The 14,881-nt window shown below is 36.0% G+C and overlaps 1 protein-coding gene across 8 annotated transcripts in view; it reads left to right on the plus strand.

Annotated features, from left to right (window-relative positions):
* The window catches only part of LOC122904295 (CYFIP-related Rac1 interactor B), a 520,830-nt gene that overhangs the window by 490,064 nt on the left and 15,885 nt on the right, over positions 1–14,881 (plus strand). For all 8 annotated transcript variants that reach the window (XM_044244941.1, XM_044244942.1, XM_044244948.1 and 5 more), the window contains 2 exons: positions 4,841–4,962; positions 9,501–9,606. In XM_044244941.1, coding sequence (XP_044100876.1) covers positions 4,841–4,962; positions 9,501–9,606 — 228 coding nt within the window. The remainder of the gene's footprint in view (positions 1–4,840; positions 4,963–9,500; positions 9,607–14,881) is intronic.

The raw sequence follows: 14,881 nt of genomic DNA on the forward strand, positions 1-14,881 counted from the left end.
GACAGATGTAAAGTAAAACGTATTTGTTGCCCTTATCAGCCAATGTAGAACTTTCAGTTTGACACTTGATATACTGTATACTCGGCCAGAGTTTGCCGGTTGTTATTTATCTAGGTTTTTAAATGTTTTCTTTTGATTGTAACATTGAGTTCTCTTAATCATTTTTATCTTTGATCTGTTGCATATTCCCGTTTGTAAAAGTTTATCTTATCATTAGACTATTTCAGTGACTTTAGCCCAACGCATGGGTCTTGTCTTCAACAGCTTCATAGCAGACTAGGAATTGTCAATATAGTTGATTTGCCAGTTCCTTGTGATTACTGAGAATAAAGCCACATTCTTTTTTAAAGTAGCATATTTCATACTACATTGTTTGTTTCTGGTTGAACAATAATAATTCAGGTTACCAGAGTAATTTGGCTTTACTATTCGATCATTTATAGTGGTTAAATCTAGATCACTGTGTCTCCATGATTGGGCAGCTAGAGCAATAATTCCATACAGATAGATATACTGGCATTTTGTATCAAGTTGTATACAAATTAAGTATTTTTATGCATATAAAACATGATCTGATGGAATCCAGTAGTTTACAGAATGAAGATGTCTTTAAATCATGATTCGCTTATTCACATGCATGCACATACATGGTTTTTCAGTTCAGTTAACAAACGTCTGTAGCTTGCCTCCGGTATGCCAACCAGTAGATGGATGCTGGGGATTCAGAGATAACAAAGATACAACCCCTGCCTTTTGGGAGTTCTCAGTATAATACGATAGAAACACAAACTAATAATTTCCTTTACATCCTTTACCATTCAAGGTATAGATCACAGGGGATTAACTTGACCTAGCAGTGAGTAGATGGGATATCTTGGAAGACTTTCTGATGGTAACCTTTGAATTGTGTTGTAGAGGGTGAGTTAGAATGTTTCAGGGTAAGTTAGTGAAGGACATTGTTAGGAAGAAGGAACAGCATCTACAAAGGCCTTAAGGCATGAAATGACATTCTGTGTTAAATGAAATAGACTGTTACCTACTCGAGGTGAACTAGAAAGAGGACCTTTTTAAAATTTTAACTATATAATAAGATTTTATTTAAGAATAATGGTTCAACTAAGATACAAGCCCAGAATTGCCCCCATAAAATTTGGCAGCAGTTATGCTAATGGCAGCATATAAAAAGCACTGAATTGGGGGCAGTATAGCCTCTTCTAGTTTTTTTTTTTTAATTTCTTATTTGATAATGATATAGCTCATTCTAATGACACATCTTTAGCCTGAGTAACTGTTGTATCTGTTAGTCCATTAAATTGTTGTTCTTAGGAGAATAGGAACTTCTATTTTTATGTCCCTTTCCATCCTTCACATAGTGCTCTCTGAATGTTAGAAGTTCAGTATCTGTTAGTTAACTTGACTTAACTTATCTCAAGGTAGACCAGAATAGGAGAGTAAATAAAGGTGGTTGTTTGTAAAGGAGGAATGGAATCTTACTTTCTCTAATTCTTTGTTAAAGTGCCTTTCCATTGAATCATACATTTCCTCTAATTCTTGTGTCGTTTGTGTCACTTGTCCCCTGCAATCTTGTAAAACTATTGAAATCCAGTCTTTTAGTCTAATTTTATTTTCCTATTTTACTTCTTGCATATTTTCAGTTGCTTTTGCCCTCCCTATACTTTGAAATATCTTTATTCTGGTGGCATTTTCTTATATTTATTTTTCTGAAATGATGAAAGATTATATTCGTACAGAGTTGAAAATGCATAATAGTTTCCTTTAACTCATGGTGGAGGTGCATTTGTGTCTCTACCTTCTCAATCATTCACCAAATAATTTATTACAGAAAATCTGCTTGGGACTGAGTTTACATCCTGTACGGCCTATGTATACACTGAGGTCCCTGCTTCAATGTAACTTAGGGAGATAGATCATAAATATTTACTGAATGAGTGAATGCAGAACTAAAGCACAGTGACCCCTTATCACAATTAGTTTTTATGCGACTGGCTTTCTGACTTTTTTTTTTTTTTTTGTAGCTGATCTTTGCCCCCTTTTGTATTTTGTATAAAATAGTATAAAATTCAGATTGAATTTTAGCAATTATTTTCAGTGACTCTTTAATGGAAACCAGTGTGAAATTACAGTATTTAATTTTACCTTCAAATAATAAGAGCAACTGAAAAATGCCTTAATTTCCCTTGAACAGCTATTAAAACTAAGCTTGATGAGTAATCACTACTACTCTAAGTAGTAGATACTTTATTTTGCATTCAAATGAATGTCCTTTTGTCAGCTGGTTAAGTGATAGTTTTTTCTTCAAGTAATAAAATTTTTCATTCTTTGCCATGAAAAATCAAAGTGACAAGTCTTGGTTGCATTATATATGATACCATTTTTTGAAAAAATGCTTTATTTTATAGTCTTTCTCCCTCCCTAGTATTTCACCCTTTTGCATGACTTGCTCTCAGTAAAGTAGTGCTTATTACCTGTCTGCTACTTTCTGTTTGTCTTCATTTCTACAGCAGTCTTCAGCAGCTTTCAAAATTATAAATGTGACTTTCCTGTGACAGTCTAAAAAATGTTTAATCAGTGTGGTGCTGGGTATTTTTTCCACCCTTAGGGAGAACTGGAATCTTCTCCTTTATTTTTAAATTTCTTGGTACTTACTACACTTCTGATCATTAGTAACCACTTCAAGGTCTACTTAAATCTGCTTAATGATGTTTCTTTTGTATGTAAGTCTCAGTGTCACATTTTTCTGTTAACGGCTAGTCTCCACACCAAAAATACAGTTTAGTATTTCCAAACTTCACAAGTATTTTTTGATATATATCAGTCAAAATATTGTCCTTTGTCATGAATTCCCACTTCATGAATTAAAACTATGATACGTGTCTACTATTGATGTTATGTCTGTAGTTTCACAATTCCATATGAAAAAGTATAAAACTGCTGTTTTGCATGTTAAAAAATTATTTTTCTCTATTGCATCTGGTGTAAGTATAAAAATTATGAGGTGTACTTTTTTTTTAGTGTGTGTCTTACTATTAATTTGGAGAATATGGTCTGGCTAAATATGAGAAATTATTACTGCTAAATAACAAACCCTGATTTTTAAGAAATCATTTAGCTACAATATAAATATTTACTTTTAGTAATATACATTACAGCTTTGGATACAGAGTGTTTTTAATTTGGCTCCTCTTGTATAATTATTTTGTCACAGTATTTTTATTAAAAAAGTAGATGATTTCTGAAACATTCAGAAAATAATGGAACAGACACAAGAACACAAATTCTTAAGTAGACTTTACACATGAATTATTGTTGCCATAGTACTGTTTAAGTATGTTGAAGTTAAAATTTGGTACCCTGTTGATTTTTTTAAAAACTGGAATATTTTTGACTAGTTTGCAGCTTTAATAGATGGAATTGAGTTACAACTTGCCCTATCTGCAAAATAAAGTTACAGTTCTTAGGCATCTGGACTCCTAGTTTCATGTGTGAACTAAGTTTCTTTAAATTTTCTAAGGAAAGAAATAAATATATTTTGTATTTGTGGGAAGGTAAAGTGGATGTAGAAAAGTCTAAGTACTAGTTTTATATGATTGGTAGACAAAGTGATTTATCCGAAATGTTCTGAATTCATATTATCAATTTGGTCTTCCTCCCCTGACTCCATAAGAACAATTTTTGTGTGGAGGAATTCATCCAACATCGTTCCTCTCTAAAACAGGAGGATGATCATAATGTTTATAATTTTTAGTGCATTATGCCTTATCTGTAGCATCAAATGTCTATATGGAAAGGTTTATGAAAAACTCCCATTTCACAGAAATTGCCCATTTTTCTCAAAAAAAAGAAAAGAAAAGAAAAGAATTTATTAAATAAAAAAGACTTAGCCTTAGAGAAACAAATGACCAAGTTATTAAAAACAGGGTTTCTGCTACCTCAAATTTAGGAGAGAGAAATCCAGATTTAGTCATGTGTCAGCATATGCTCTGTGACTAACACCACAGGTGGTGGAAATGCCCATATGTTTGTGTTCCTGACTGTGCTTTTGATGACTGTAATTCTCCCTTCATTTTTCTCTCTGTCCCAAAGTGTGCAAGGAACCCGTTTTCGCTTTAGTATTTCAGAATTGCAGAGACAGGATTATAGCTGCAAGTATCTGGTTTTCAGCAGCCTCGCCATTCTGAAACAGCGTGGTAATTTGAACTCCTCTACACAGGAGTTTTGACCTTGTGCTTATCAGCAGAGAAGTGCATTGGCACAGAATTCAAAGTGGTCCCTAGGAAAGGGGAACGTCTAACAACTGTTATTTTCAGATAGTTTTAAATTTATTTTATATTGACACTCAAATCACTAAAATGAACTTTCTGGAAAATAAAGTAGTTTCAATTTTAAACCATAGGTGAACAAGATACATTAGTAGGCTTTCCATTTCTGTTGCATTAAAATAAATCGTTATTCATGCATTTACTGTCATTACTGGTAATGATTACTATAGTAGTAAAAGTGATTATTACCACTATCACAATTTGAACTTTGAATTAAAATTCTCAATTTCATTTAATATACCAAGTCATGGTTTGTAACTTAAGATAAATAGTAATGTTTGATGGTCCCTTGCTCCTTGTGTATTTACAAACTTGAGGCTAGCTATTCAAATGTTGTAGAAGTATGGAAAAATTACCAGTCTTTTCTGAGAAGTTCAGAGTTAACATTGAATAAGATGTGAGCCATCTTTAGAAATTGAGACTGTTCATTGCTTAGAGTTACACATTTATTAAAAAAAATCATGTGACTGTAAATTTTTTTGTGCTTTCCTGCTATTTAGATGCCCAGCCTACAGAGTCTGAGAAGGAAATTTATAATCAGGTGAATGTAGTATTAAAAGATGCAGAAGGTATCTTGGAGGATTTGCAATCATATAGAGGAGCTGGCCATGAAATACGAGAGGTAAAGATGTTTAAACATTTTCCAATAAACTAAAATTCTCTGTGTCCCTCTTCTTAAGCCATTTTGTACATACTTGTGAATTCTCTGTTGCATATTAAGTATTACACTTAAAGAATGATCACTTACTTGGACTATTTCAGATGTGGTTTTAGTGATATAAGGGTAAAAGGAAAACAGTGTTCTGAATATGTAATTTATGTATGTTGGAGAAAATTTTATTTTTTGGTTGCTCTCACATCTGAAATTTACAGTATCCATGAGGGATGATTTATAATATTTATTTACTTATTTATTTATACATACATACATACATACTTTTTGGGCGGAGAAGAGAACATAACTTTCTGTGGCCTTTTGTCCTGCTATTCTTATTTTTTTCCCCACTCCTCCTATGCTTCCCGGGAGAAGGCTGCTGTCATCCTTGTGGTCTGGACTCCCCCAACTGTCTGATGACTTTACACCATGGAGCAAATATCTGGTGTGGTTTCCTCAATTATCTTCTCCTGAGCCTCTGAACTCATCCAGGTTTCTAACTTCCTCTTACTCCACTTCTTCTGTTTTTCAGAAAAAGCTGTATCTCTACTTGTTACCAAGACTAATGTCTCTACCTTTGTTCTGGATCCTCCTCTGGAACTTTGCTCTTTTAATTATTCCTTCTCTTAATTACATCTTCTATGTTTTTTCTTCTGTTGGCTTCTTCCCCTCAGAATATACACATACTTGGGTGTCCTCTACCACCCAAAGAAACACCCTAGCCTCTGGACCTATCTCTTTCTCATGATGCATTTCTTAAGGGCATTGTCCTGTTTCTTCATTTTTTCCCACCCTTCTGCTTCTTCTGTTCTTCTGTATAACTGACAGTGAGAGGTGGTCAAGGAGCAGCAGTCTGTTGGTTTTATGGTCCGCATACCAGCTCCATTCCTCTGATGACATCTGTAGTGTTAGTGAAGGCAGAATTAAGTGTGGGTACCAGAAGATGATTCAAGACGATTTAGTTTTGGACCAAGGGGCCACAGGTTTTGGTGATTGACTGGATGTTTAATATAAGGGAGAAGGGGAGTTAATGATTCCAGGGTTTCTGGTTTAGATTAGCCATTGGTGATATCATGAGCTGAGGGAAATTATAGATATTGTGAATTCATTTTTTTTTTTTTAAGCTCTCCTGGTTTGGGCTGTTTGTTTCTTGAACATCTTACACACATACACTTTTCCTTCCTTCACATCCCAGTAATTACTTCCCCCTTACTGTCTTGCCCCAGTGCTTTGCACACATTTCTTTTACGGTAACTATCACTTTTTTAAAAAATTACTGAAATTTAATGTTGATAACTCCACCACCACCTCCAGCTTGAGGAGGAGGGTAAACCTGGTTTCTTACTAATTTGTGTGTCATCAGCACCTAAAACAGTGTTTAGGAAGCATTTAGTAACTGTCGAAGAAATAAATACAAGAGCTTAGACGAATCTTGCCAGTATCATTAGCTTAAGTGAAACCTTTAGATTTCAGTAAATAAAGGCATGTAACCATTTCTGTGAAATTCAAATCCTAAACATTTAAACATAATTTGAAAAATCCAAACATTTGTGGATATGGAAGATTTAAATGATTAAACAGGATTTAATTAACTAATTGACACATTCTTTTCCTGGAGGTCACAACAATTCATAGTTTGTTCTGAAAGTGTTTTAGTGTCTTCATATTGATTATCAGTGCTACAAATTATTTTTAATTGTTCAGTATTATATCATTAAATTTTTTAAAGTTTTATGGTTGAATTCTGATAGCTGGTTACAGTTGTTTCCCATAAGCAATAAAGAAAAAAACTGTAGAGATACAGACTTTTACCTGTTTTTAAGGTTAGAGCCCTTAGGATTTTTTTTTTTTAAACTTAACCAAGTCAAGGGTTACTCTCCTTCTTCGTGGGAACGCTCACTGCAGTCTTTATGTTGACTTAATGAAATGCATCTATTGACTTAATTGAATGTAGTTGTCATCTTCTAAAAGACAGTAAAACGATGGAAACCTTTAGGAGACATTTCAAAGAGGACTTAGGGAGCTGTGAAACCAGGAATTTTAGAGGCAGTGACCAAAGGTGGGAGTACCGTAGGACCCTGTGGTCACCCGGTTTAGCGCCGTCACCATATTCGGTGCACTCGTGGCATTCCGTGGTTGGTCGCGCGGGCAGAGAAATACACGCCACAGAGTTAGAGTTTACATAGGAAAATAACACTCAAAGGAAAGGGGAGAATCACTAGCGATAGTAAGAGATTCACTTTACCAGGCTACCTGTTAAGGTACCTTCATTAATTCTTTGGTAAAGGAGAAATAGGTAAATAAAATAGATAAAAAATATGTAAGCTAGAAAACAAAATAGCATTTAAATCTGTAGATTAAGGTAAGTGTGTAACTATTCAAGCATTTGAAGAAACTTTCACTGAGGAGTGCATATTGATGTCTGGGTTGAACTCTATAAGCATAAATAGCATATTTCAGAATAATAGGAAAACAATTTAAGAAAGGAGGGTACAAATAAAAGCTGATTATATACAAATATACAGAGAACAGATACCACTACAGTAACTGTCAATAGAAAGACTTAAATAAACTTGGGAGAACTACTATTCTACCTATGAAAAAACACAGACAATAGAAATAAAGTGTTCAGATTTACTAATAAATGCATATCACTGTCAAGCAGTTTTACTAATATACGATAATTGTTAAAAGTTCAATATTGGTTGGTTTATGAAGGTAGTAATTTTAATGCAAGTGCTATTATAAAATGGTTTCCTTTTTTGGAGGTCTTTTTGGCCAGTTGTAAAATGAGATCTATAAAGTTTTTTTTTAGATTACATTTTAGAAAATATTCTCCGAAACAGTATCATTCAAGAGCAAGGTAAATGTACAAACCTGTGCTGGGGATGTGGAATTACTTATATTTTTGTTTAAGTAACATTTTAGTAAACATGATTGAAATAGAATAAAATTTGATTTAATACAGAATCTGTTAAATAAACAAAGCTTATTCTCTAGGATAGGCCACTGGTGAGGGGAATAAGAACACTCAGCTACTGTTTTGATGAATCTATACCAGTTGTGACGTTTTGGAGCTGGGACTTAACATGTCTGCTCCATGACAGTCTCACCGCCGACCTGTACTGAGTGCCCTTGGCCTGTTGGGCTGTCTGGGTGCTCTACCAAAAATGTCGCCTAACGCGGTGAAACGAATGGGAAAGGAAAAGGAATCACAATTACAGTGAGAACCATAACACGTTATCATAAAAGAGCAACTAGTGTCCCAGTCTAAATGCAGGCAGGGCAGGGTCAGGGAAGCAGTTAACTCACGCAGTTGTGAAAGTAGGTGTGTTTGCCAGACCATTTTGATATTATGAGAATGAGTTATTATTTTGAAAATAACTCTTAGATCTTGCAAGAGAAGTTGGATATGCTTCTCAAGAAAAGAAAATTTTAATTTTTATCTGTTTGGTTATTTCCTGAATAAGAAACAGATTTTTACCACTTGATATAAAGCTTTGCTGAGACTGGGTCTTGAGGCTAAAAGAACTTGTCAGGACAGTATCACAGTCCCTTTGAAATATTCATATTAATGTGAAAGAAGGATTGTTACATGTAACATCTGATTTTCTTTAATATTAAAATTCTAGGTAGTGACATAAATGGGATTCACTTCAGAATCCTACTGTGTTTGAATATAATTCATAAACATTTTATATAGGGGCACCTGGGTGGCCTAGATGGTTGAGCATCTGATTTAGGCTTAGGTCATCTCGGGATCTTGGCGTCCTGGACTTCTGGAATCCTGGGATCCAGCCCCGCCAGAGCTCCCTGTTGATGGGGAAACTGCTTGTCCCTCTCCCTCTGCCTGCCCCTCCCCTTCTCATGCTCTTACCTGTCTCTCAAATAAATGAATATGATCTTTAAAAAAAAAAAAGTTTTATATAAAAAAATCAGAATTTTCATGTAGTGGAAAGCTTATAAGGCACATTGTGTAAATCATACATAGTCCATTTGTTTAGTTTGTAGCTTATTTATTCAGAGCATTCCCTAAATCTGTCTGCTTTCAATTTTATTTTGCTTTCTTGTTTTTCAGTTTAGTGTGGATGGAGTCAGAGTACTAGTTGCCTTTGGAAAATCTAAACATGTCGATACCTCCTGATAATGTTTATAAGAAGGACCCCCCAGACACTCCCCCATTTTGGTTATGAGTTTCAACTTTCAGATAGCATGTTTAGCTTGTTTGAAAATGTTAGAGAAAACAAACCAGATGGTTGAAAAAAAGGCCTTAAGTTCCATAAAAGAGTAAGAAAAGCAAAAGAAAGATAAAGGCAAGAAAATACCTTTCTTTGGGAGTGACCCCTCCGTGTTCACAAAAGATTGCTTAGTGGTCTGAAAGGCAGGTCATATTTTATCAAGTATACCAGGGTTTCCTGTGTTTGCCGAAACCTATATTTTAATGTAAAAATAATACTGTTTTGATTTTTAAAACTCTAACTATTTTTATTCTTTGGATTTTGAAGGCAATCCAGCATCCAGCAGATGAGAAGTTGCAAGAGAAGGCTTGGGGTGCAGTTGTCCCACTAGTAGGCAAATTAAAGACATTTTATGAATTTTCTCAGAGGTTAGGTAAGTTGAAAGTTTCATAATTATGACTTCCCTAGTGAAAAAGTCATTTATTGATAAGGAATTAATGTAGAGTATTTTATATTCACCTTGCTAAATTTATATGCTACATAGGTACAGCAATCTTGTTAGACTGTAATATTACAGCATAATTGTATCATCCCTATCAACCTAGGTCTTTAAATTATTTAGACCATTTCCCCCAACAAATTATAACTTCCACAAGGAAATGCCTGATTTTTGTTATTTATTTATTTATTTACTTACTTACTTTCTTATTTGTTTATTTTAGCCTAAAGGGTCCTGGAAACACGTGCTAGAATTTCTCTCCAGCTCTATAGCACATCCTGTCCCATGTGTGGGAACTAATCCATCAGGCCCTTGGGTTATTTAGATTTTTGTGTCCTTAAAAATAATTGCTGATTATGGTCAGTTCATGTATCTAAAATGGTACAAGATGAGAAATAGCAAGTTGATGATGTGCCCAAAATTATCTGGGGAGTTATTAAAACAAAAAGCATTCAAAACCATTTGCTTTTTCCCTGGTGTGGGTAAGATTATTCAAAGATCAGAATTGTACCTTCCATACAGTGAGTAAGCAGAATTGGAATTCCCTTTCTGTTAAAGGAGGAGGAAGAGCAGGTTAAGGTTTAGGTAGTTAGCTGTTGGAGTAATTTGAAAGACATAAGTTACCAGGTTTTAGAAATTGGTAATTACTTGAGTTCTGTGTTTCGTTGTTTATTAGTTTGTTTTTAAGTCTCTAGATGCCTTGGAAAAATCATTAGCTTGGGCAGTTGATTGGTATTGGCTGAAGCGATCTCTATGGCAGAGCATCTCTGTGTCCATTGGTTTAGGGCTTGAGTGTTCTAGTTTGCAGTAGGTCACTGTCACTTCCTAGTTTTTTCTATCTGGCTCTCCATAACTTTCATATTAGCTACTAGACCACTTGGGTCTGCAACCTACTTCAAAGCTGAAGTTCAATTTTTTAAAAATGTCTACTTTTTTTGTTGTTGTTGTTGTTTTTTTAAATGCCTACGTTTTTTAAAAACTAAGAGAACTGCTCTTTTTCTTAGATGAAGGACAGACTGTTAAAGGTACAGATTATTGAAATAGAAGTATTGTTACAAATTATCCTTTTCTTACTAGAAGTAAGAATTGTAGCTTATTACCTCAACAGGACAGTCAGTTCTTTCACTCTGCCAACCTTTTGATCAAGTATCCCTGTAATCTGTAATTTTGTAGCTTCATTGGACTGAAGTGTTCTAATTGTGATTATCATCTTGACTCCTTCATATTTAGAGTGTTTGTTGTGCTGCTAGTTCCTGGCTGCATTTGAAGTTTTATTGCTTTGGATGGTGTTCAGGCCTACTCAGACTCCTCTTGGTCTCTTAGCATTTGCCAGTTAGAAAAGAATAATTGTAAAATAGGCCAAACCAGTTAGGGTTACGTGTTTTCTCATGTTTTAACTATCGGAATTAAATCAGGCTAGTGGTGTCTGTTCCATTTCACCAGAGTATATTATAACATAGGTAATAGCAAGAAGCTATTGTTTTTCATACCGTCCTGTGGGAGCCTGGAACTCTGATTACTCTAAGGACTTCTGTAAAGTTATAAGGAAAGTACAAATTTAATACAGGACAGTTTACTCCTCATCTCTTCCCCAGTAACCTGGTTAATAATGTTTCCAGGTTCTTTGTGGACAGTAACATATCCTTGTTTACATATGATAGGAGCTCACTGTTTCTTGAGTGAGTGAAGGTGAACTAATGAGTACACACATCTGGGGGTTCCTGGGTGGCTCATTCGTTAAGCGTCTGCCTTGGGTTCAGGTCATAATCCCAGGGTCCTTGGGATGGAGCCCCACACCAGGCTCCCTGCTCAATGGGAAGTCTGCTTCTCCCTCTGCTTGTGATCTCTCTCTCTCTCTGTCAAATAAATAAAATCTTTTTTTAAAAAAAATGAGTACACACATTTGATGTATCAGATATGTATTGGGTATTTAGGAGGAGCAATAATACAGATTTTAGGCTTTGGAGGCATAGCTTCCTATTAGAAATCTGGTGTTTGCCATGTATTAGTTGTGTGGTCTTGACCACATGACTTAAATTCTCTGATTTTCAGTACCCTATCTGGACTTCAAGTCTGGTAGGCCATCTGGTTTATATCCACTAAACCGTTGGTCTCTTCTGTTCCTACTTGAGCCACCGGTGAGGATAAACATTACAAATAGCCCACAAAGCACCACCTGTTAAGATCCACATGATCCTTCAGAATCGTGCTATCCCAAGGAGAGGGTGCTTGGCCTCAGCACTGCAGATACACTGTGGTGTGTATTCCAGAAGAGGGACCCTGATCCCTTGACAGTTTGCATACTTATGGAGAGAGGGGGAAGGGATCACTCGACTAATTTGGAAGATATACTGACCTTAGTCTATAAGATTAATGTTGCTGGCCTGGGAAATATTCTGTACCTGCTTATTTTAGTCTGAGGCCTTCCTAGTTGAGGCAACTCAGTGAAGGTTGTATGATCAGACAATAAACAGACTCCTTTGTCTTTCCTCAGTCATCTTCCTGTTTCAGGGGCTTATTAATAGGGACCATCCCCTGGGATCATAATGGGTAGGTCTCTCCAACATGCTGGCTCACTTTCTCTGGGCTAGATTGCCCACAATGAGTGTGGTCATGTTTCTTGGCTATGTTAAGTCACCCACCATCCACATCTTTTGTGTTCTCTTCTGAGGATTTAAGTTCCGATATAAGTCTTTGATTTAGATGTGGATGGCAGTGGTGAGAATAAATGCTTGTCGCTAAAGGGGGACTTTGGACAGGGGCCTCCTCTTCCTAGGCATCCAGTCATTTCCCATTATTGTTCTACTTTGTGGACTAATCTGTCTTTATTATTTTTCCCAGTTAGTCTCTTCCTTGTAACGTTGTGCACTGATCTACCAGCTAATTTCTTCTAGAACTTAGTAACTTGTTAATTTCTTCTTGTCACCTTTCCTAAGAACCCTGTTCGCGTGATTTTGTTTTAGGAGCTCCATCAGGAAGACCAATCCCTACATCATCTTCTTGACATCCCTTTCTTTACAACTCAGCCAGAGACCTGAGCCATCTTCTGGGATCTTCTGTCTCTGATTCCTTTCTTGACACAGGGCATTAAAGACTAGTAGGATTGTTTTGTATCCACAGAGGCTCTCAAAATGAGAGGCTGGTCTAGGTGTCCCAGAGGCAGATATGCAGTGCCATTGTCTTGAGATGCCCCTTTTTCGCAGATTTGCCCTTGAGTGCTTCAGCCATTCAGGGACAGAAGTTCTCCAGCGTGGTTATTGTCCAGCCCAGCTCAGCCTAGTGACTGGACTGCACTCTTTCGGGGTGGGGGGGCCAGGCCGGGAGGCGGCTCTGCCCTCTCCCAAAGTGGCAGAGCACCTTGAATGTTAATTTTACCCTGAGACTTGATAAAGTCTAGGAAATGCAAATTTCTTTTTTCTTTAACAGCCTGTAACAGTATTGGTGTGCGTGTGCGTGTGTTTAACAGTTTTTTACTATTCTCATCTCTTTCAAACTTTGCTTTCCACTTACATTAATACTGACAGACGGAATGAATCTCAAGAGATGAGTAAGCCATTTTTTAAAATACCTAAAATGTGTTTTTCCTTTTAGTTGACCTTCACATCCACTCTTGCACTTCTGTAAACCATCTGTACTTCTGCAATCCATTCTACACATAGCAGATGACATGGAGTTTTTATAAATGTTAATCTGATGATAGCACTACCCTGCTCAAGTAGTTTCTCCAGGGACATTAGGATGACAAGACCAGAATACTTGCTATGGCACATAAATTACACACGTATTGTTCTAGTCTTAGGTTACTCTCCTCCTTGTGCTCTCTTTTCTACATGTGTTGGTCTTCTTGCCATTCCTCTGCTGTGTCCTCTTCTCAGCTCAGGATCGGGCTCACTGCCCTGCTCGCAAGCTCTTTTTCATCTTTAATGCACACTTCAGTCTCAGCCCAAATGTCACTTACTCAGAGAGGTCTTTTCCTGAGCCTTAAACTAGGTGAGGTTCTATTTTTATATTTTGTCATTGTATCATGTACTTCTTAACACACATCACAACCATAATAATTTGTCTTTCTTCTCTGTGTAGTCACGCTCCGTGTGGGCATAAGGAGCATGTCTGCTTTCATCTCTGTTCCCCCAGCCTGGCACACGGTCGACAGGACTTTTTCTGAATTGCTATTAAAAAAAAGATAAGAACTATTGTTTGGAGTTATTGTGTAGGTGACAAATAATGTCTCTGTAGTATCTAGCTTAGTACCAGCACATATTAGACATACAAGAAGTACCTCCTGTGTAGTAATCCATAGATGCACGTTTTAGAAGGTTACAGAAGGCTGGGTAGAGTGTTGCTTTATTTGAGAGACAGTCAGTTATGTACTGTGGTAGAAAGAATAAGGCTGTAGAGTCAGAAACATCTGGCATTTACTAGCTATACCCTTGGGAGTCTAAATCTTTGAAACTCAGTATATACCCATCGTAATGCTCATGTCCTAGTTGACGGTGAAAGTTTAATAGGAGACCAAGTCATACGCGTAGTAGAGATGTTAGTTCTTATTAGGGTCTTCATAAATAGTAGAGCTGGTATTTTTTTAAGTTAAGGGTTGATGATCTGATACATTTATTATTAATAAATATTAGTAGTCTGACAGTTTTTCATTAATGTTGGATCACCATCTACTACCATAAGTTCCTGTTTTCTCTGAATAGAATCTGGCATTTGTTTCTGATTCTGGAATCTATGAATGAATTAGTTTGATTTCTTTGATTTTTTTTTTTTTGCAGTGAAATATATCTATTTTTAAACACAGTATGTATTAGTTCCAAAAAGCATTTATTTCGAAGGGACCGTTTTACTTACATAATGAATCAGGATATTTATATTGTGATTCTAAGATGCCAGGCTCTAAGATAGGAAGCTAATTATTAAATCAAAAACTTCATTTCCCTTAGTATCTGAAAGAAAGCAATTTGTGTTTATAAATAAGCAACATATTCAAAGTACGAACAGTTGCTGATTGATTCCCAGCCATGTGGGGATTTGACTGTGTGGACATGATGCCACTGAAAGTTACTCAGGTGTAGGGTAACCCTTTACCAGTTCATAAAAACCAACACTACGTAGAATGAAGAAAACAGAAAATTTGCTGTTTGATCCTGGTGTTTAATTCATTAGATTTGCATTCTGTGTTATTTTGAATTTGGGTTTATGGAATTTT

This window comes from Neovison vison, chromosome 4 (genome assembly GCF_020171115.1).
Source record: "Neovison vison isolate M4711 chromosome 4, ASM_NN_V1, whole genome shotgun sequence".
Lineage (NCBI taxonomy): Eukaryota > Metazoa > Chordata > Mammalia > Carnivora > Mustelidae > Neogale > Neogale vison.